General features: G+C 63.9%; 1 protein-coding gene across 2 annotated transcripts in view; it reads right to left on the bottom strand.

Annotated features, from left to right (window-relative positions):
* Positions 1–348: 348 nt before the first annotated feature.
* PXDN (peroxidasin) overlaps positions 349–22,968 on the bottom strand; it is a 59,919-nt gene continuing 37,299 nt past the window's right edge. For both annotated transcript variants that reach the window (XM_054728326.1, XM_054728325.1), the window contains 16 exons: positions 21,282–21,399; positions 19,972–20,141; positions 16,782–17,054; positions 15,106–15,222; positions 13,968–14,126; positions 12,956–13,068; positions 11,758–11,914; positions 10,658–10,766; positions 9,968–10,125; positions 6,193–7,696; positions 5,550–5,684; positions 4,498–4,706; positions 3,500–3,614; positions 3,230–3,362; positions 2,455–2,568; positions 349–2,110 (listed from right to left, as the gene is read on the bottom strand). In XM_054728326.1, coding sequence (XP_054584301.1) covers positions 1,991–2,110; positions 2,455–2,568; positions 3,230–3,362; positions 3,500–3,614; positions 4,498–4,706; positions 5,550–5,684; positions 6,193–7,696; positions 9,968–10,125; positions 10,658–10,766; positions 11,758–11,914; positions 12,956–13,068; positions 13,968–14,126; positions 15,106–15,222; positions 16,782–17,054; positions 19,972–20,141; positions 21,282–21,399 — 3,704 coding nt within the window. In that variant the 3' untranslated portion in view covers positions 349–1,990. The remainder of the gene's footprint in view (positions 2,111–2,454; positions 2,569–3,229; positions 3,363–3,499; positions 3,615–4,497; positions 4,707–5,549; positions 5,685–6,192; positions 7,697–9,967; positions 10,126–10,657; positions 10,767–11,757; positions 11,915–12,955; positions 13,069–13,967; positions 14,127–15,105; positions 15,223–16,781; positions 17,055–19,971; positions 20,142–21,281; positions 21,400–22,968) is intronic.

A 22,968-nucleotide genomic window follows, 5' to 3' on the forward strand; every position in this document is an offset into this window, starting at 1 on the left:
CCCTGTAACCACAGGCTACACCTCAGACCTCCTCAAGCCTCCGGCGGGTTTGGGGCTGCGGCCGTCCCTGCTCATCCTCCTCCCCGACCCCCGGGTCTCGTGGCTGTAGCTGGTCGGGAAGTGGCGAAACCAGAATAAAATGTTACTTTTATAAAACTCAGTTTGTGCAAATCGGGTGACTTCCTCAAAGTTTGTCAGAAAATACATTTCCCCCTAAATATCAAATACCTGGAAAATGTACTTAAAATCTCTCAGACGCCGCCTCCTCTGCACCACGCTCTGACCCCGCAGGGCGCAGCCCGAGCATGGCTCTGCGCAAAAGAAGACGCCGTGCCTCCTCCGTGGGAACACGTGGCCGTTTATTCGAACGAAAGGCGTCGTTACATAGTGCAAACGTTTCTTTGGTAATGAACTGGTTACAGGGACAGATATGGCATCTGGCTGCTGCCAGTCAGGCAGGAAAATAAACATGTACACTTGGCTTCCCCCCACGGCGCCCCGCGGCGCGTCCGCCCTGTCCACGGCGCCCCACGCGCTGAGACTCCCCCTCGGTCCCGCAGACACGCCACCTGCAGCCGCAGACTTCCCTGGGGGCTGGCCTCCCCCGACGCCGTGCCCGTCACCTCTGCCCGAAGCCACAGGTAACCCTGAGGCGCCGACACCCTCACGGATGGTCTGCCGCCGCCTGACACCGAGCACCTCACAGAACCACCGCCTCCACCTTCTAGTTCCGGACACGGGTCCGAGGTCCTGACTCAACCGGACTTGGCATTTCAGCGGAAGCCCATGTCCTGAGCTACGGCGCCAGCTGCTCCCTGCCACGCCGCGACCCGGGGCCGAGGTCAAGCGGGCCGCGTTTAAGCTTTACGCTCCGGCGGCGATATTCGCACACCACCCCGGGGACGGGGCAGCCTGCCGCCCACCCTGGACCGGAGCCGGCTCTGAGCTGCTCGCTGCCTGCGGGATGCTGCGAGACGCCCCCACGCCGCACCTCGACGCCCAGGGCGGGCGCCGTGTCCCTGCGGGGAGGGCGGGCGGGCGGGCGGGCCCCTCCGGATCCCACTCAGCGCCCGGAACCTGCGTGTTCAGGGACACGCGTCTCAGGACACGGATCTCTGCGTTCAGACAGAATGGGAGGTTTTGGTGGGTCCAGGCGAGCGCGGCCATGAGGTACGAGGTGCTTTTCACTGAACCCCAAAGGCCTGCGGGGCAGCGGCTTCTCTGCCGCATCGAGCGCTAGACGCTCGGTCGGCGTTCACACACGCCTGCGCTTGCACATGGACGAGGTACGGGCGTTGTCTCTAAGGCACTCATCGCTGGGTCAGGGAGGAGGGCCGTCCCGCCGGGCGGCGGCTCCGGGGAGCGCGAGCCCGGCGTGGCCACCGTGAAGGGCGTTTCACTCCCGGCCCACCACGGGGCGGCAGGGTTACCGGGAAAACAGGCCTGTTTCTCAGCGGCCGGCAGCCTCAGTCACGGGGACAGGAGTGCGTGGGGAGCGGGGATCTGCCGTGAGGAGCTGCTGGTGCGCGTGGACCGTGGCAGAGGCCGGGAAGGGGTCGGGGCTCCGCGCCAGGAGCCTGTTCCGTCTGCCAAACGCCGACGTTCTCTTCACACGTGCGTGCCTCTGGCGGCGGGTCCGCGGGCTCCGGACCGCCGAGCGGAGTGGCTCTCCGTCCAGGGTCCAGGGAAGCGGTGGGATGGGGGACAGCACTCTGGGAGCCTAAATGACTTAACTGTGCGGTTTAATAGTAGCACCACTTTTTCATTAAAAAAATTAAATAAAAACCTGAGAATCTAACATGAAGTTAGGACTCGTGTCTGTCCACTGCGTGGCCTCGGCTCCGTGGACGCTCCAGTCTGAGCCCGTGCGGCTTCCCGGACGCCCCGGTCCGGCCGTGAGCCGTGCAGTCCTCGGCGCCCGCCAGTCTGCGCTCCCTGCACCGGCCGGTGACCTGGGGGGACGCCTGCGGACCGGCGAGGAGCGGGGGATCTACGGCTGCGTTCCCGCGGGCTCCCTCAGGCAGACCGGACAGCAGGCGCCATCGACTCTCACGGGGGCCGGGCAGTCGGCGGGCTGGCAGGCCTCCACGAAGCAGGTGATCTGCCCGTCCTGGAGGGAGACGGCGCCAGCGGGTCAGTTCCCGACGACCCCCGAGCATCACCTCGCTTCCCGCCCGTGTTCCAGCCGGTGCCCGGGTCTGACCCTTCGGTTCTTCCTGTCCCCAGGGGTCTTCCCAGAGCTGCCTGCCCGGCCCGGCTGCAGCCAGACGCCGGCCACGGAGGACGCCCAGCGCCTGCCCACTGTCCCTGCGGGTGTGCACCCCCGTGGCTGCCCAGGGAAGAGGGAGGAGACCCCACCGGTGAGCCGGGCCTCGCTGACCCAGTGGGCGGCCGGGACTCTGCAGCCGAGTCCGTGGTCCAGGCCCCAGGTCCCCGAGACAGAGCCGTACTCACGCGGCATTCACAGACGGTGCACACGTCTCGCTTCCACCGAGCGCCATCCGCGTGGGGCTCGCCATCCACACCGGTGCACTCGGCCGTGCTGAGCCGAGACTCAAGTTTCTTTATCTGCAAAGCCAGCGTGTGCGCGGTCAGTCCACGGGAGTGTGGCCCTCGCCCTGCCCTCCCCGGGACACGGCGTCTCGCGACGGGCAGGGACGCAGGCACGTCTCTGCAGGATGCTGTGGGGCTCAAATGTGCTCCCTTGACAGCCGATGGCTTCACCCGAGCTCTGGGACGGCCCTGCCCGCGTCGCCTCAGGTGGGCGCCCACCCCGAGTGTTAGTGGTTCCTAGAACGAAGCTCCTGGGGAAGTCTGAAGCCCCCTTGCACCCAAGTCGCCCGGCCTCAGACACTCGGGTCTCACAGGTGGAGGAAGAGGGGGACGTGGGGCCCACAGCCAGGCGGGCGCAGCTGTGGGCTCTGGAAAGGAGGCCCTGCCCTGCGAGCCTGGGGCCCCCAAGGCCCTGCCCGGGAGCCTGGGGCCCCCAAGGCCCTGCCCGGGAGCCTGGGGTCACCCCGAGGTCCTGCCCGGGAGCCTGGGTCCCACTGAGGGTCCTGATCACCGGAAACGGAGGAACTCGATGTGCCAGCCCAGGACCAGCAGGAGAAGAGCCAGCAGGCGGTGAAGCCCTGGCCCAGGTCAGGGGCACTGCAGAGGTCACACCGGGGTCACAGAGATGAGTTTGTGGGGGACGCGAGCTGAGGAGCGGGGCGTGGCGGGGCGGCACCTGTGTCCGGAGGTCCGTGATGGTCTGCTGCATCCCCAGCACCAAGTCCCGGAAGTCGCTGGGCCCCAGGGCCTGGGGGTGCTCAGCGGAGGCAGCCGTGGCGTTCCTGGGGCGCTGGCCGGGCTTCCCGACGCTGCAGGAGGGGAGACAGGAGGCGTCGCACACACTCACGCCGCAGGCCAAGACCCACCCGGCGGCCGGCAGGAAATCCCTACCCAGGGCCCAGGTCGGCCCGCGGTGTGGACGGTCTGACCCTCGGGGACGCCGTACCTCAGAGTCTTCCCGGCTTCCGTGGGGGGCTCGCCCTCCCGGTAACTGAAGTCAAGGGACCGCCGGCCTCGGAAATGGTAGGAGAAGGCGCCGAACTGCCCGCGGGTCCTGCAGTCTGGGGGGGGGGGGGCGGGGGGAGGGTAAGGCGTTAGCAGCTCCGACTTCAGGACAAAGTCAGAGCGTCCCGGTCTCTCGCTCGCCTGGGACGAATCCCGATCCTCACGGCCGGCGGGGGCCTGGCGACAGCCCTGCTCGCCCCAGAGCGTCAGGGCGGGCAGGGCTGCGTCTGGTCGGAGGGAGGTCTGCGGAGGGAGGTGCCACGGAAAGATCGACTGGTGGTCAGACCAGGACGCTGCCGCGAGCGGTGAAACGGCAGGAAGGGAGCCCGTGGCCCCGGACGGCCAACAAGGCTCTGTCCACACAGAACCTCTCGGTTCTGAGCCTAAAACGGGAGTAAATGATGGAGGAGCAGCACGATGCCTACAGCGTCCTCAGCCCCTAAAGGAACGTGACGTTTACGTAAACACGCGCACAGCCTGGCTGCTGTGGCTCCGGGTTGAGCATCGGCCTATGAACCCGGGTTGTGGGCTCCATCCCGTGTGGGGCGTGCAGGGGGCAGCTGATCATGATTCCTTCTCATCACTGATGTTTCTCTCTCTCCCTCTCTGAAGTCGATAAAAATATATTAAAAATTAAACCTGGCATACAGACACGTGTACACACACAAGAGCAACACGGAACACGAGGTAAAACGTGAACGACTGATGACCCCGAAGGAAGCACAGAGATGCTGTCACACGAGCCGTCACGCTAAACACGAGCCGTCATTGAAAACCCTCCCCCGACTTGGTGCAGGTCCCACGGATGCCTCGGCACGGACACGCCCAACCCAGCAAGGTCGCAGCCGCGCCTGCCCCCCGCCAGCCCTCTGCTGGCACCGCCGTCCGCCAGCTCGCGAGCCGTCTCCGTCGCGGGCAGGCGGAGGGCCCGGGCGTTACCTTCGCAGCAGTCCTGCCAGACCCGCAGGTCCACCCGGGGGATGTCCTCGCAGCTGCTGTAGCCGTGGGGGAACTCCGCCACCCGGAACACGTCCCTCTGCACACGCGTGATGTTGTCCGAGTTGTCGCACAGGATGCGGGCCAGCGACGTCTGCTTGATCTGCGTCAGCTGGGCCGGCGAGAACACCCCCGGGTTCTCGTACCACAGCCTGTGTCCCGGGAGAACGAGATGGAGAAGCGGGGACTCAAACCCCAGCGACCGAACTCCGCATCCTCGGCTCGCTCCCAACGCCGACGCCCCTGGTTTAACCGGGGCCACGTGCGGTGGACAACGGCTCACACTCCCGCTCGAAACAAAGCAGGACGACCGAGAGCCCCCGAGGCGGCCCTGACGGCAGCACAGGCCCTGCAGCAGCGGTGACCGGCCCGTGGCCCCAGCCGGACGGCTCGGCGACAGGGGGACTGCCTGCCACCTGCTGAGCTAACGGGCCACAGCGACCGCGCCGCACCTCGCCATCCCGCCAGGAGCTCCGGCGGCTCGGCACCCGGCGCGGTTTAACCGGCAGACCGTCCACTTCGAGGGACAGAAACCCTCTCAACAGCCACAGGGGCGGGAAGGCGGCTGAGCCGTCAGGGCGAATCCTCTGCGTGTGGCAGGGCCGGCAGCCGGGCGTGGCCACAAATTAACAGCACAGCCTGGCTGGCGTGGCTCAGTGGGTGGAGTGTCGTCCTGTGGACCAAGAGGTCCCGGGTTCGATTCCCGGTCAGGGCACAGGCCCGGGTTGCAGGCTCCATCCCCAGTAGGGGGTGTGCAGGGGGCAGCCGGCCCAGGATTCCCTCTCATCACTGACGTTTCTCTCTATCCCGCTCCCTTCCTCTCTGACGTTGGTAAGAAGAAGTCATTAAAAACCCACACAAGAGACAGCACCGGGCGTGACGCCGCCTTCACTCCCAGCACTCGGCGGGGACACGGCCGCTGCCCACGGTTCCTCGCTCCCGAGTCCCCACAAGGAGCCCGAAGCCCGGCCTCGCCTCTCCGCCCCCGCGCTCACCTGTCCCCGTCCCGCAGGCGCTGGAACTGCGTGCTGAGCAGGCACATGAGCGTGGGCCCCAGGCGGCTGCCGGGCACCAGGTCCTCCACCATGAGGGCGGGGAACAGGTCGATGTTGAGGGGGGACCCGTATAACCTAGACGACAAGCGAGGCCCTCAATGCGCTGACCGGCTTCTCTGGGGAAGCACGGCGAACAGCACAAGAAAGCCCCTTTCCGTCACGCTCCTACGTTCCTCAGACCGCCCTTAACACAGACGTCAAATGTCTCCCCTTAACGCACTCCTCTTTATGCTTCCAGTAACCCCTCCTGCTCCTCGTGTATCCCTGTTTGTATGGAAAATAATACAGTAGTTGTCCGGCCGGTGTGGCTCAGTGGTGAGCGTCGACCTATGACCCAGGAGGTCAGGGCACATGCCCGGTTTGCGGGCTCGATCCCCGGTGCGGGGCGTGCAGGAGGCATCGGATCCACGTGTCTCTCACATGGATGTTTCTCTCTGCCTCTCCCTCTCCTTCCCACTCTCTCTAAATAAACCAATAAAAACATCCTCGTGTGAGGATTAACAAACAAACAAAAAGGTGAAAAAAAGGAAAAAGTAAACAAGCAAAAACAAACATGCGACCCGGGGCCTCGGGCGGCACCCACCGGCGCAGCTTCTCCCGGACCTCGGGGTCCTGGATCTCGTTCCTGAGGTCCTCGAAGTCGTGCGCGGCCGACAGGTTGCAGTAGACGCGGAAGTCGTGGTAGGGCGGGATGCCGTGGTCGCGGCCGCGCTGGATGTTGATGGCCGCCAGGTCCAGCGCCACCGTGTGCGCCATGGAGAAGAGGCGCTCGGTGAGCTCCGTGTTCAGCAGCTGCGAGGGCACCCGCATCTTGCCCGCCACGCCGAACAGGCCGCGCAGCAGCGGGTCGATGCCGCCCTCGTTGACGATGCGGAAGGGCGAGAAGAAGGCCTTGTGCAGCGGCACGTGGCCCTGCGCCACGGGCTGGAAGGCCTCGTCCAGCCGGTAGAGCAGCGGGTGGATGAGCGTGTGGCCGAAGCGGAAGGCGGCCGTGGCGAAGGCGTTGAAGATGCCCGCGTTGACGCCGGGGTCGTAGCCGCGGTACTCGCCCAGCATCTTCATGCCCACCTCGCCCAGCACCTTGGGCAGCCAGTGCCGGTAGGTGATGTGCTGCATCTGCGCGCCCACGATCTTGCGGGCCTCGTGGTACAGCGTGTCGCCGTCCCAGTGCGGGTTCAGCGCCAGCAGCTCGGCCGCCACGCGGTTGTGCTCGCGGAACCAGAGCGTGTGCATGCTGGTGAGGCCCAGCTGCTCGTTGGCGCGGTGGTCGCCGGCCAGGAAGCAGGGGATGGGGCTCTCGCTCTCGTCCCGCATGCACTCGGTGGGCGGCCCCGCGGCGAAGGGCAGCAGCGGCTTCCCCGAGCGCTGCACGATGCCCTGGCGCAGCAGCCCGCGCTGGCTGGCCAGGTCGCGCACGGCGCGCGCCTCGTGCTCCGAGCTCCCGTAGACGTTGGAGGCGTCGATGTAGGAGGTGAGCTGGTTGATCTGCTCGCGCGGGTACACGGAGTTCATGAGCAGCGAGGTCATGCCGCTGCCGCACACGGGGCTGGAGCGCACGAAGAACATGCAGCGCGCGCCGTTGCGCACGCGCGGGTCGTTGGGCGGGATGGCGAGCGAGAAGCAGGGCGGGTCGTTGCTGCAGGCGGAGCTGCAGTGCTGCCCGTCCGAGAAGCGCGCCTGGCTCAGCGCCACCACCGTGGAGTCCAGGTCGTGGTCCAGGAACTGGCCCCACTGCATGAGCATGTGCGTGAACTGCGCGTCCGGCGTGACGGCCTCCGTGCCGATCAGCGTGGTGGACACCAGGCGCGGCATGGGCAGCGCGTGCCCGTGGTACAGCCGGCCCGGCGTCACGCCGCGCGGCGTGTTGAAGCCGTTCTCGTACACGGACTTGAGCAGGCGCTCGAAGGCCGTCAGCGAGGCGCCCCACATCGGGTGCTGCAGGTTGTTGCAGGTGCCGTCGTGCGTGCGGTACTTCTGGTGGAAGCACATGTCCGAGCAGTTGTTCACGCGCCGGTGCGCCGTGCAGCCCGACAGGTTGGCGATGAGGCTCAGGTACTGCGGGGAGACCAGGTCGTTGTAGTGGTAGCCTGCGGGGAAGGACGGGACGGCTCGTGCACCTGAGGTCCGCCACGGACTCCGGGCCCTGTGCTTCCCAGGGGGCCCGCGGGAACCGCCCTCCAGCCTCTCCCTGCGGGGTTCCCACCTCCACCACCCGGCATGCTCCAGGCCCGAGGAACAGCTCCGCCCACCAGCACATACGCAGGGGCGCGCGCTCGGGCACGCAGGGGCGCGCGCTCGGGCACGCAGGGGCGCACGCTCGGGCACACAGGGGCGCGCGCTCCAGGCCAGCGGAACAGCTCCCCTCCCGAGCGCGCTCACAGCGGCACCTGCGCCCCCCACAGTGGCCGGCACCGCCAGATCTCAGTCACCAGCGCATCCTCTTCAAGCATCTCTCGGACCTAGGCCCAGTCTCATACACTTTGGACAGACACAGCCTCCTTGTTGCAGGGGCGTGCTCGAAACCCCCATATGGATGCGGTAAGGGACCGGCGGTGAGGAAACCCTACAGGCCGGGGAGAAGCACCAGAGACAGGAGCGCTTCGCCGGGGATGGGACGCCGGGATCCAGCCACCCAGCGCCGCGCTCACCGGGACGGAAGGCTTGGGTGGGCGGCGCGCTTCCCGGGATCAGGGCAGGGACACCGCCACACCTGCCTCGTTCCCGGTTCCCCCTGAAACCCCTACATTCTCCGTCCTGAACACCGCACACCGCTTCCACCCACGTCACCTGTGCCCGAGGCGCCTCCCTGCGCAGCCCCTCTGTCTGCAGCGGTGGCCGCGGGGTCAGCGGCAGCTCCGGGGCCGCCTCCCAGGCCGGCCCCACTGCAGGGACCAGGAGCCACGCCGAGGGCGGCACCAGCCAGCACCGGGTGAACTTGGAACCAGATTGTCTGAACGTTCGCCGGTCAGACGCAGACCTGTCTACAGACGCAGGCAGCGCGTCCGGGAAAGGTGACGTCCCCGGGAAGGCTGCAGACCGCCATTGCAGCCGTGCCCTTGTCCAGTTCACTTTCGAAATAAAAACGACCTCAGAACGCAGACAACTGCTATGGGTGAAATCACTGAGAAAAAGTCTGTATCCAAGACTGAGGGGTGGACAAGCGACCGCTTCAGGACGGGACAGGGCCTGGAAGGTACTGTTATTGGGGAAAAGCCAGTCCATTCCCCACGAGGGATCCCTCCCAGGGTCACAGAACAGGGACACAGGCAGGCCTGCAGGTAAACGCCTCAGGCGGACACCTGTGCGAGCGTCCACTACAGCCAGGCTCTGGGTGACGGTCACCTCTGCCTTCACACGAGACGCACCCTCACCAGGGCACCTGGTCCCCAACTGCCACCTCCTCCCGGATCATTCCACAGACACCCCCGCCCAGCCCTGTCCCCGGCAGTCGGCAGTGAGTGCCCGGCAGAGGCTCTGGGCAGAATGGCCGGGTTCTGACGCTTCTCCAGGTGCTGGGAGTGGAGGCTGGCGGTCGCCATAGAGACCAGTGGAGATGACCCTGAGGGGCCAGGGCCCTAGGATGGAGAAGCAGGAGGCGTCTGCACACAGCCGGCCTCCAGGACACGGCTCAGACTGGTCCCAGACGCGGCAGGACTGCCCTCACCGCACACAAGTGTCCTTAGGAATAGCGTTCAGTCCTGAGTAACGTTTTTGTCCTGATGGCAAAAGACGCTCCTCAAAGACAAGGTGGAAACCACTGAAAAGCCGGGAAGCGGAGGGTCGTGAATCACCGGGCACCACATCCTCAGGTCGGCTGCTTCCAGGGCCACCCCCAGCAGCCCGTGGGCTCACGCACAACCCTGAGCAAACAGCTGCTGGTTTATTATTCCACAGTAAACCGGTCACCACCATCTCCAGCAGCACCACGAGCACCCTGCCCGGCACAGGCCCCGATCACTGCTGGGCAATGCCACGTGCCAGGGGCACAGTGACACGGTGGCAGTCACCCCATGCCACCCTTCGTCACCCAGGACAGAGGCTGGCGCTCCACACACACCCTTTCCAACCGCCGCATGGACACAGCACCACCTGCACGGCAGTTGTCCTGCCAAGTCCTCCCTCAAACCTCCTTTGCCCGGGGACCTTGGGTCACAGCCAGTGGGCAGGGACCGCCCAGCTCACATGCCAGAGGGTCCCTGTTACCTGAGGTGGGACCTACAGGACCCTCACTGTCACCCGACGGTGCCCTGCACAGACACGCGGGACAAGAAGGCTGGAGCACGCCCCTCAGAAGACATCGAGGTGGGGGGGTGACACCCGCTCCCCAGGAAGACGCAGGGAGGAGCCTGGGTACTGACTGGTTCCGTTGAGGTCGACCATGAGGCCGCCCTGCACGTGCTCCTGGATCAGCTGCAGCGTCCGCTCAAATATCTCGCCGGCGCGCGCCTGCTCCACGGTGTAGGGGTCCCTCGGGTAGCGGAACAGGGCCAGCAGGTCGTTGGGGGAGCGTGGACGGCTGGCGCGGTCAGGGCGGGAGGGAAGAGGGGACAGTCAGAGACAGAAATCACCGGCACCCAACGACAGGACTGCGGTTTAATGTTTCCATAGCTACTGCTCTAGGGGCGAGCCGTACCTGCCTGATCCCAGGTGGAAGGCAACAGAAAAACAAAACCAAGAGAAACCAAACACAAACAGGTCATTAGTTCCAGGGAGAAAACAGCAACACTCGACTTTAATTCAGACACAGGAAAAACACCTCGGAATTGGCCAACACGAACACATCCCCTAACGGCTTGTGAAATACGTTGTTTTTGCCAAATCGTTTAGCAACAAGCCAAAGGCCGCGCTGCCATTTTTAAGAAATGTTTGACTTGTGAGTCATGCTCCAGGCTCTACTTGGAAGGACGTGCCTGTTATCTTAACCCCCGGGGAGTGGATGCCAACCCTGTGGATGGTTTTCTCCCGATGAGGCAACAGGTCACGCTGGACCAAAAAGGCCCGAGATTTCCCCCCCGGAGCTCAGGGAGGCGGGCCAGACCGCGTCCTACCTGTCAAACAGGTGTGTCCGCGTGGAGTTTATGGCCCTGTCGACCGTTGCGATCGCCTCCACGATGGATGTGGCCACAAATGGGTCCCCGTTTCGGCTGACGTCAGGCACTAGGAGAACACGGAGCCGCTAGTCACCAGGGCCCTGGACGAGTTACTCAGCGTCTAGACGCTACATCATCAAGACAGAGGCACACGTCTCCACGGGCTTTTTGTTTCTCACACCAGAGCTTAACTCACTTCATCACAAACTCTATGGAAGCTGCTTTCAAACAGTATTGGAATTACAGACTTCTCATTTTTGAAGTCACGCCACACCTTCTAAACCAGGGGTGGAGCGTGTCCGGCCCACAGGCTGTGTGGGGCCCGAGAAGTCATTTGGTCGAACCCTGCCAAGGCATTAGGGTTGAGTTAATTAAATGACCAATTACAGCAGGCTAATTTTTAAGCTGATAATTTTGTATGGCTGCGTGCGAACGATGTTACAAATATCCAAATGGCCCTCGGCAGAAAAAGGTTCCCCACCGCTGGTCTGAAAGAACGGGGAAAACGTGGCTATAACGTCAGACACTGGCCGGCCCGGGAGGCATTCTTTAACCCCCGGAGCTCAGGGAGACGGGCCCCCTGCTTCAGGGATTACGTGGAGGTTTATGTTGAAGACACTCGGGATGTTCACACTCTGGGAACAGGCCTGGCCACACCCAGGACAGAGAGTAGCCCCGTCTCCCGAGCTCGGGGGGTAAGAATGTGGCAATAACAGCACCGAAGTTTTGCCAAACGATGACTGACACGCTGTCGGATTGAAGGGGTTTGGATGACGGCCAAACCCACCACCAAACCAAGGGCAGGGAGGCTCCGCCGAGTGAGTCAGACACAGCGGCCTCGCCGGGCAGGAGGAAGGAGGGGCTCCTGAGCCCACCTGGCCCTGCCACCTACCGAGGGCGCCCCGGTGGCCTCCCTGCAAACTAGGAGTGTGGACACGCCCCCTCTAAGACCCCCACGAGCCCGGCCTTGTGCTGGGAGCCTGCACCTTCCTCCCGCGGCCTGAACCCACGCGGGTGGGATGTCTGCCAGCCGCAGGAACCCGGGCCGGGCAACCTACCGCTCACGCTGAGCACCATGCTGACCGAGGCCTGCCCGATGGTGTTGCGTGCCACACACTCATAGCGGCCGGCGTCCGCGGTGCCCACGTCGTGGATGGTCAGGAACCCCTCCGGGCTGATGTGAAACTTCCCACTTTCCGTCACCTGGACCCCATCCTGGAGCAAACGGGAGACGTCACAGGAATAAGACTGCGGAGCGGTATTGTCCGTGATAGGTGGTGAGGGGGCCATCGCCAGGGCCTCACAGGTGGGAACGTCAGGAGGCCGAGGGAGGTTTACCCACAATCAGAAAGAGGAGGTTAATCGGATTCACCCAGTACGGTTTCCATGGGATAAACTGTCTGATGCGCCTGCCTAGGTCCAGGGAAGATCCAGACGGAAGCCACAATCCTGGGATTTTCCAGGAATTGGGGGGGGCGTGGCGGGGTGTGGGGGGGGGGCAAAAGCAGCCCCCGTGGGACAGACTGCAGTGAGGAGGCACGAATTCGGGCACCTGGGAGGGAGAAGGGCTGGGCACTGCCTCCTGGGACAGCGACATCCCAGCCGAGAAAGGAAGTGAGGAGGACGGCACACAATGCCCTCTGGCCCACCCAATCCCCGGGACACCCCGAGTTTTAAGCACTTGATTGTATGTTGCTTTTTTTATGGGGCTCAATAAAAACGATCTACACTAATAAAAGAGAAAGATGCAAATGGACTATGACTTTGCGACGCCCACCAGCCAATCAGGAGCGAGCATGCAAATTAACCAAAGATGGCGGGTTAATTTGCATACACAGGCGCTGAGCAGCTGGGGGCAGGACACAGGCGTTCCGCACCGCCCCAGCCGCTCCGGGCCTCTGGACAGCGTGGGAAGGCGGAAAGGCGGCTCCGGGCCGGAGAGAAAGCGGCACCGGCAGCCAGGGGAAGGAAGGCCCATTCTGCACGCATCTTCGTGCATCGGGGCTCTAGTAGAAAAATAAAACCACAAAGAACCTTTCCTGCTGACGGTGAGGCCAAGGGTCTAACAGGCAGGTTTTCTGCTATTGTGCGTGAGGCTGTGAGGAGGCGGCGGCCCCGGGCTGTCCGTCTCATTTGGTTTTATTTCTGAGGACGGCAGCACATCTTTCCCCTTGGGCCCACGATTTGGAGGTTCCCCTGCTGTGGGGAGTTACCCCGCAGTCCCCCACCGCCCCGCGCACCCGCCCGCCGCGGTACCTTGTTCCAGGTGATGGTGGGCTCGGGCTCGCCCTGTGAGCTGCATGGCAGCTGCACGTCGGAGCCCACCTCCGCCGTCTGGTCGCTGGGAACGCTGCTGAACACCGGGGTGACTGGAAGGCAAGGAGCACAGCTGACACCTTGAACCCCCGCCCTCCCTCCGTCAGCGCAGGCTCAGGGCACAGAGCTCAGCTGGCCACCGTCTCCTCCTGGGCTGTCTGCACAGAGAGGAGGGGCTGGAGGGACCCAATGTCCCCACCCACGAGCGGACTGCAAGCCTGACGGAGCTCCTGTCTGTCCAGGCCCTGCACCCAGCCCCCGAGACCCCGGTGAGCGGGAGGGAAGCCGTGGGTGAACGGGAGCTTTGCTCACAGGGAGTGAGGGCCTGGCGGCCTTTCAGAGTCCTGGCGGTCAGGACTGAGCGGGGCAAACCCCGAAACCCAGAGCCAGCCACGCCTTGGAGAAGGCCCGGGACCCCACGTCTGCACCTGCACCTGCTCCGTCTGCCCTGAGCCTTTCTAGAGACACCAGGCGACCAGGTCCTTCTGAGTGCAGAGAACACGGGGGGGGGGGGGGGGGGGGGGCCTGGAATGCTCCAGGGGGGTGCAAACAGGAAACAGAACCGTGACTCCAGGACACAGCAGGGCCCCCAGACCCAGCGCTGCTGCAATAACCAGAAAAGGCTGCTCCAATCACCCCTTCTTCAGAGTGACACCGTCCGCCAGGGACAAGGTGGTCCATGTACTGACACGTCGGCCCATCGGAGTTCAGTACCAGCACCATTGGAACACACACATTACCACAGGCTACAGTGCAACTTAACAGCCGCATGGGACACAGTCCCCTCGGGAACCCAAGGTCAAGGGTCAGTTATTCAAAACAGTGGCTGTGGGTCGTGAGTGACGTGAATGCTGGTGCAGGAGCCTGGCTTCCCGTGCGTCTGCTTGTGGCCACGTCCACGGGTAGGGTCCCCGCCCCCCGCCACGCCCACCGGGCAGCATCCCGCACCTACCCCGGGGCTGCACGGTCAGCTGGGCCACGACCCTCTGGGAGCCGATGATGTTGACGGCCTGGCACTCGTACTGGCCCTGGTCGTGGAGGGCGACGGCCGAGATGCGGAGCGTCCCTGAGGACAGCACCAGGTGCCGCCTGTCCACCGAGAGCTGGCTCCCTGCAAGGGTGAGGCGCCGGTCGGTCAAGGGGACACGGGGCGCGGGGGGGCGGGGTCCGACACATTAGTTACAGGTGCAGCAGGACTCAGAGAAAATCAAAGGATCGCAGACACCTCCTGGCCCGATTAGGGCCCGGGGTCATCGTCTGGCCCTCGGTCAGCAATCGGTTCCTTCCTCCCAGACACCCTGACCCACCAGCGCGGCGTGGAGGCACCGGCTCCATGCAGCCAGGTCAGGGGTAAACAGAACACGCTCCCTGTTCCCATGAGGGTCCCGGAGGGTGGAGCCAGGACGGCAGGGGACGAACGTGGGTTCTGGGAAGAGGCTGGTCCCATGCTGCATGTGACAGGACAGACCTGGGCAGGGGCCTGGACCCCCGGGAAGGTCCGCACACCTCACCTGGGGCTGAGCCTCGCCTGCCCGAGAGCAGGGGGACCCCTCGGGGACGAAGGGATGGAAGTGGAGGTCACCAGCTGGTTCTCAAGGTCACCCCACCTGGACAGGACAGGACCCTGAAGGCCCAGCAGCAGCGGCATCAGCCGTCCCACCCCCACCTCCCCAGTCAGCTGCCGTCAGCCCGGAGGAAAGCCTCTGCCTCCTCGAGGCACGTGGCTGCCACCACCCCTGGGCCAGCGGGAGACCGAGGGCTGGGCCCCACCCAGAGAACCCACCTAACCAACACGCAACACAGGCCGGGGAAGTGGCAGAACTCTGGGACTAAACCTAGAGCAAAACTTTAAAAAACATATATATTCCACTACTGGTTTTCCAGCAAGCTCATCTTACCTGTTACTACATTTCATCCAACCCTAGTTAGTGTATATTAACGGAAGACCCCGGGCCACGGTGGGGTCACCCATCGCTCAGCCCTGCTCAGGAGACTGGGGTGTGGGGGCCAGAGAAAGACATGGCTGGCTTCGGAGCTGGTGAGCCGAGGGCGGGAGCTGGTGACGGGTGGCGACCAGGCGTGCGCCCTACCTCCTTTCGTCCAGGCGATGACTGGCTGTGGGTACCCCTTGGCCTCGCACTGGAAATCAACGGTCTGACCCTCGATCACAGCTCTGTCCTGCGGGGTCACGGTGAACTGAGGGAGGGCTGCCGGGGGCAAGACATGGGACACGCGTGAGAAGACAGCTTTCCTGAGGCGGCCTCCTGTGGGCGGGGCCCGCCCTGAGTGACAGGACGCCTGCTGCCGGCCCGGCCTGAGCAGGTGAGGCAGACGCTTGGGGTGAAGAGCAGGGAAGCCCAGGGCAGGACTTGGTCTGTTTTCATTGATTGAAAAAATGTAACAACAGTGTGTCCGGGGTGAGTCCATTTCTATAAAAGTATCGACCACAACGAAGGAAGTCGGCACCAAATGACCACAGTCCCCTGCGCGGAGAAGGTGCCGGAAGGTTAACACGCCTCCCCGGTGGCTCCCATGGAGGCGGGGACAGTGGGCGGAGAGAGGAGCCGGGGAAGAACTCGCTTCTCTCTCATTTCCATTCCTGTTTTGTGCGAAGGCTCCAGCAAACGCCCCACTTTGTGATTTACGTAAGAACGAACAGACGCAGCCCAGGCCAGAGCTCAGTGGTCAGAGCGCCGGCGTGCGCACCCAAGGGTGACAGGTCCGCTCCCTGGTCAAGGGCAGGTACCTCGGTGGCAGGTTCCCTGGCCCCGTGGGGGTGCGTGTGGCAGGCAACCCATCGATGTGTCTCTCTCACATCGATGCTTCTCTCTCTCCCCCTTCCCCTTCCCTCCCACCCTCTCTAAAATCAATGGGAAAAATAGCCTTGGGTGAGGATTAACAACAACAGCAAACACTAATGAAGTCAGTATTGAGTCAAGAAGTTGGGAAATGCATAGCACACATCTAAAACTCCGGGCCTCCTGTGTCCAAGAATCAACCCTGGGAAATTCCAAAATGTGTGAGGACTTCCTGATTAATATGCCTGTGCACACGCGTGCACACCTCCCGACGTGGTCACCCACGGCGCGCACTGGCCAGAGCTCCGGGGGCCATGATCACAGCCAGAAAACCGCCCCAAACAGCCCCGTCCTCTAAGCTTCTGCGAAGGAGAACACGTAGGTGGTTCCGGGGACGGGCCCCCTGCTGGCCATCAGGCGGAGGGCGCGCCGGGGCCCACGGCAGGGCTGCCGGCCATCAGGCGGAGGGCGCGCCGGGGCCCGCGGGCAGGGCTGCGGGCCATCAGGCGGAGGGCGCGCCGGGGCCCGCGGGCAGGGCTGCTGGCCATCAGGCGGAGGGCGCGCCGGGGCCCGCGGGCAGGGCTGCCGGCCATCAGGCGGAGGGCGCGCCGGGGCCCACGGGCAGGGCTGCGGGCCATCAGGCGGAGGGCGCGCCGGGGCCCACGGCAAGGCTGCGGGCCATCAGGCGGAGGGCGCGCCGGGGCCCGCGGGCAGGGCTGCAGGCCATCAGGCGGAGGGCGCGCCGGGGCCCACGGGCAGGGCTGCGGGCCATCAGGCGGAGGGCGCGCCGGGCCCACGGGCAGGGCTGCGGGCCATCAGGCGGAGGGCGCGCCGGGCCCGCGGGCAGGGCTGCGGGCCATCAGGCGGAGGGCGCGCCGGGGCCCACGGGCAGGGCTGCTGGCCATCAGGCGGAGGGCGCGCCAGGGCCCGCGGGCAGGGCTGCGGGCGGAGGGCCCCCGGGCGCTCACCCTGGACGATGATGAAGGCCGTGGCGTGGATGCTGTCCAGGCTGTTGGACGCGAAGCAGGTGTACTCCCCGCTGTCCTCCTGCGCCACGTTCTGGATGTAGAGGCCGCCCGAGGGCGTGATGCTCACGCGGGGGTCCGTGGGCAGGGGCGAGCGGTCCCCGCGGGTCCAGGCGATCCTGGGCAGCGGGTGGCCCGTGGCGCTGCACTCCAGCGTGACGCTCTCGCCCACCAGCACCTCCGTGTTCTGCGGCTGGATTACAAAAGCGGGTCGAGCTGTCACGACGAAACACAACGAGTTAATCCCTCGAGTCTGGCATCAGCGTCTGCGTGTTTTCTGTGTTCGCGCGACTCGCTCTGCCCACGACCTCTAAGCTCCCGTCACACAGACACCATTAACCACACGTGTCCCCGTCTTCGTCGTGGTTGTTTAAGAAATGCACAGAGAATACGCACGGCCCGCTGCCTGGGTCACCTGAGGGGCGGGCCCTGTGAGCGAGGGGACGGCGATTTCTCCAATGGGACACGCAGGAGGGCCCTTATTTTGGCTTTTCCTGAATCCGTTATGTCACTCTGGTTAAGCCTCTCTGTAGCTCTTATTGGTATAAAACACTGTTTTCAAAGTATAGTTAGAACATATAAAATAATAAGTTTCACAAATAAAAACTACACTGAGACAGCCCTGGCCGATTTGGCTCAGTGGCTAGAGCGTCAGCCTGTGGACTGGAGGGTCCCGGGTTCGATTCCCAGTCAGGGCACATGCCCGGGTTGCAGGTTCGATCCCCAGTAGGGGGTGTGCAGGAGGCAGCCAGTCAACCATTCTCTCTCATCACTGATGTTTCTCTTTCTCTCGCCCTCTCTGAAATCAATAAAAAAATATTTTTTAAAAACGACAGGTACGTGAAAGGTCTCATTTAATTGCTGTGTTATTTCTTCCGACCCACACCCTCATCCAGGATCCCGGAATCCAACATTACTTCATCACTTGTTTATAAAGGTCGGGGCCGCTCAGAGCCCTCATTTTTCCACTATGAATGTTCACACCGGACGCTGAGGTGTTTACTGATGAGCCGAGGGGCCTTCTGAAAAAAGTTCCCAAACGTCTGAATTTAACCAGCACCTGGCCCAGTGGTTTTGGATAGAGGGAGAGGGGCCTGTGATAGCAAAAGATTTGGGGGGCAAACCCTATAGTTCCCGAAAGGGACCCGGTTAAGTAGATGGTGCTACAGCCCTGTGACTCCCGGAGGCTCAGGAGTCAGCCTGTAATTACGGCTATAACTGGCCCCAGAGCCCGACGGTGTGGCTCAGTGGTTGAGCATCAACCTATGAACCAGTCAGGGCACATGCCCAGGTTGTGGGCTCCATCCCCAGTAGGGGGCGTGCAGGAGGCAGCCAATGGACGATTCTCTCTCATCACTGATGTCTCTCTCTCTCTCTCTCCCTCTCCCTTCCCCTCGGCGATCAATAGAAACATTTAAACTGTTAGCACAGCCTGGGCACGTGTCTGCAAAGGACCAGGGAGCGTGTGTTTTGGGCTTTGCAGGCTTTGCTCCTGCTCAGCTCTGCCCTGCAGCAGAGTGCGGCCACCGACAACCCGGGGAGGATGAGTGTGGTTACGTTCCAGTAAAATGTAATCGACAGTCGCTGAAATCGGATCTCCCATAATTACTATGGATCCTACAATACCACGGGCCTAAAATGCTTAGGTTTTCCAACCCTATTAGAACGTAAAACCGTTCTTAGTTCCCAGATTTTAAGGAAAATAGGCAGTTGGCCCCATCCAGCCCGTAGGACATCTCGCCGGTCCAGGTGGACGGGCTGCCTCAGGCCACTCCCTCTGCCGGGCCTCGCCCCGGGTCACGGGGGGCCCTCAGGAGTGTTTTAGAGAGCCTTTGCACCCCAAATAAGGCTACTGCTCCCGGGGAAGAAACAATCTCCTAGAGCCGTGGTCGGCAAACTGCGGCTCTGTTGACGAATGGGTTTGCCGACCTCTGGGACAGGGGCTTAATCACAAGGAACAGCAACAGCCTGTAATTATTGGAATCGAGAGTCTAGGTCAGTGGTCGGCAAACTCATTCGTCAACAGAGCGGCAAACCTCAGCTCGTGAGCCGCATGTGGCTCTCAAGCCTCGATGTGCTGACCACGGTCCTAGATGGTTCAACACTCCGGTCTCGGCAGCGGCTGCCTGAACGAGCCCCTCACTGGCGGTGCCTCTCTGCTCTGAGACACGTTCCTGCAGCGCTGTGGGTTCCCCGATTCCGCACGCTGGCAGCCCCCGCCGCTGGGCCCGGAGCCCCGGCGTTCCCACAGCAGGTGCCCACGGGCGCCCTGTGACTGCTGCTGGTGGGAGTGGTGTGACCAGGGCTTTGATCGAGGCAGGGCATCCCTTTGAGCTGAAATCCGACACCAGGAATTCTCCTTCACAGAAAGGAGACCACGCGCCGGGATGTGGCAAACACCACACCCGTTTCAAAGACCCGAGACTCTAAACAAAGAAACCCTCAGCAACCACCGGCACCGCCGGACCGTGGCCGGAAACACCGAGCACCGGGGAAACCCCAGGACGGCTGAGGGGGAAGCCCAGGTGGCGGCCAGCGCCCGGAGGCAGTTACGGACGCAGCCGTCCTGGCGGGTGGGGGCCAGTGCAGACCACAGGGCACCCAGCGGCTGTGCCCTCGGCAGGTGGCGGCTGGGCCGTCCTCCCAGGCCAGTCCCCCTCCCACCAAGGTCTCAGGTTAAACACGGGGACGAGGGCAGGGCGCTCAGACCGACCGAGGCACAGCCGTGCCTCACTGACAAGACCGTCTTTTTAAATCGGTGCCAACACCTTCGACCTGGGAATTTTAATGAAAATCCAGGTTTTGGCTCCTTTTTCAATAACCAAACCCAACACTACAGAGACCTCCCTGCCCAGCGGGAACACAGGGCGACTGGGAGGGTCAGAGGTGGGGCGACGTCTCTCCGGCGCCCCCGGGTGCCGCCCGCAGCACTGCCTGCTCGGCTTCCACGGAGCGTCCGTCCGGGACGAGGGACGATGTGGGCCGGGGCCAAGGTCATGACTCCCCTGGGACCGCGCCCATGGCAGGGGCTTCGGCCACAGGCTGGTCCCCGCGGCCGCAGCCGGGGTGCGGGAGGGAGGGAGGCGTGGACGCCAAGCCTGGGAGGAACCCCCACGTCAAGGCCATCACGTACCTGGAGACCCAAAGTACCTGAGGGTCACCTCCTGCGTCTTGGCCTCGCCCGCCGCGTTCTTGGCCATGCACTGGTACACGCCCTGGTCCGTCTCCCGCGTGTTCTGGATCATCAGCGTGCCGTCGTCCAGCAGGTTCAGGCGCGAGTCCGCCTTCATGCTCAGCTCGTTGCTGCAAGGACACGTCCGTCCGTCAGCTCAGGCTCCACCCCCGCCGCGGCCGGTCCGCGTGGACGCTGCGTCCCAGGGCCCCAGCGCATGGGGGGGGGGGGGGGGGCGGCCCTGCCTCCAGGAACGTTCCCAACAGCCGGACCGAGTGGGTGTTTCTGGGAACAGCGTCTGCGCTGCAGCCTCGCTGGGGAGCCCAGCTGTGGGTCTCTCAGTCGCACGTGCTCGCCATGAAGGCAAACCGTTCACAGCGGGCGGTTCCTAAGGGGAAAAAGAACACGCGGGCGGCAACCACCACCGTCCCTCCGTCCAGACAACGGGCAGGAATGCCCCCCTTCCTACAGCAGACGGTGACGGGGGGCAGGACAGCCTGCTGGGGGGCAGCGCCCTGTGCTGGGCACGCGGGGCCCTGGGCCCCGTCTACAGACGCCAGCCCTGCTCTCTCCCCCTCCCCCCACCCCCTGTCACCCCCCACTCTCCCCTATCTGCCCCCACCCCCCACTCTCCCCTACCTCCCCCCCACTCTTCCCTACCTGCCCCCCCACTCTCCCCTACCTGCCCCCACCCCGACTCTCCCCGACCTACCCCCTCACTCTCCCCTACCTGCCCCCACCCCCACTCTCCCCTACCTGCCCCCCCCCTCTCCCCTACCTCCCCCCAACCCCTGTCACCCCCCTCACTCTCCCCAACCTGCCCCCACCCCGACTCTCCCCAACCTACCCCACCCTCACTCTCCTCCCCCTGCAACAAGCCCCCGAACGGAAACCCGTCTCCTTCTTGTGTCCGGGTGGGAGCAGTCACCCAGGCCCCACAAGTAGGACCCTGACTGATGTGGCCGTTCCCTCCCGTGAGCACTTGGCCCAGCAGGTGAGGCAGGCGCTCAGGGGCGGCTCTCCGGGCCATGACAGGCTCAGCCATTTTAACTTTTAGGGTCACCTTGTTCATTTACAGAGATGTGAGCCAATCTGCTCTCCTCCACCTTTCATTTATTCATTCATTTATTCACCTATTTAACTTCTATTGGTTTCCGAGAGGAAGGGAGAGACAAACATTGATGATGAGAGCTCTCTGCACACGTGTCCCCAGGAGGAGGAACACACGGGCCCTGCAGGGGGGGTGACGCAGCGGCCCAGCACCCCCTTACTTGTTCCGCAGCCAGATGATCTCGGGCTTGGGGTTGCCCTCGGCTCTGCAGGTGAAGAACACCGTGTTCCCCAACGTGACGTCGGCGTCCTGGGGCTCCGACGTGATCCGGGGCCTTTCTGCGCGACAAGGAGCCGGGGTTCGGGGTCCACCCGCCGCGGGAACAGCCCCCCAAGCCCGTCACGGGAGCCAGTCCGGGCCCAGCGGCGGCTCAGCCTGGCGTTCCCACCCGCGTGCGGGGTGTCCCTCCAGATGGGGGTGTCCCTGAGGGGTGTCCCTGCGGGGGGTGTCCCTGAGGGGTGTCCCTGCGGGGGGTCCTCCGGAGGGGGTGTCCCTGAGGGGTGTCCCTGCGGGGGGTCCTCCGGAGGGGGTGTCCCTGAGGGGGGTGTCCCTGCGGGGGTCCTCCGGAGGGGGTGTCCCTGCGGGGGGTGTCCCTGCGGGGGGGTCCTCCGGAGGGGGTGTCCCTGCAGCCCCCTAACGCCCACCCTCACCGGCCCAGGGGGCCGCAGGGCGCCGGCCTCCTCCCGGGCCCACCCGTTCCCGTGAACAGAGAGCGGGAAGCCATGCCCGTCCCGCAGCCCCGGAGCCCAGGGCGGAGGGCGAGGAGGCGCGCGCATGCGCCCCGCACGTGCCCGCCCCGCACGTGCCCGATCCGCAGCGGCGCATGCGCAGCCCAGGCTCTGCACGCGCACCGCTCGCCTTTCACGCGGGAAAGCGCCGCGCTGCCTCGGAGGCGCCAGAAACTCGTTTTAGCACCGAAAGGGGCTGAAATGGAAGGACAGGCCGGGCTCCTGGCATTCGCGAGGAAGGCGGTTCTGCGATCTGAGGCGGTTCTGCTTTTCCGTGGCTACTGGTGGGGGAACCGGCCTCGCACCCAGTGAGGTCACCGCCCAGGGCGTGGGGCAGAGGCTCAGCTCCCGTACCCCTCCCCCGCCCCCCCGCCGCCCCGCCTCCCCCCCCCTGCACTCCACCCAGGGGTCCGCTACACCCAGGCGGGCAAGGGAGCAACAAGAAGGCGGCGGCAGTGCGCTTCATTCTGCTGCTTTTTGCAGGGACCTCCAAGTAACACTCAAAGGCCCACCGGCGTGGCTCAGTAGCTGAGTGTTGATCTATGAACCAGGAGGTCACGGGTTCGATTCCTGGTCAGGGCACATGCCCAGGTTGCTGCCTGGGTCCCTATTAGGGGGCTTGCAGGAGGCAACTGATCAATATTTCTCTCATTGATGTTTCTCTCTTCCTCTCGCTCTAAAATCAAAAATATATTTTTTTAAAATACGTTTTTATTGATTTCAGAGAGGAAGGGAGAGGGAGAGAGATAGAAACATCAATGATGAGAGAGAATCATTGATCAGCTGCCTCCTGCACGCCCCACCACTAGGAATCAAGCTGGCAACCCAGGCATGTGCCCCTGACCAGAATCGAACCCAGGACCCTTTAGTTCACAGGCTGATGCTCTATCCACTGAGCCAAACCAGCCAGGGCTAAAAAGATATTTTTATAAAAGGTTTATAAAAAAGAAATGCCTTCTTACAGACACTACAGAGCAGGGCTTTGCACGGAGGCTGCTCCTCAGGCCCCACCAAGACTTGACTCTGGGGACCAGCCCGGGACAGCGGAAGCCAGGGCGGCGCATGCCCACACCCACATCCACACGCTCGGCCACGCCCACGCTCTCGGCCACGCCCACA

This window comes from Eptesicus fuscus, chromosome 16 (assembly GCF_027574615.1).
Source record: "Eptesicus fuscus isolate TK198812 chromosome 16, DD_ASM_mEF_20220401, whole genome shotgun sequence".
In the NCBI taxonomy this organism is placed as follows: Eukaryota; Metazoa; Chordata; class Mammalia; order Chiroptera; family Vespertilionidae; genus Eptesicus; species Eptesicus fuscus.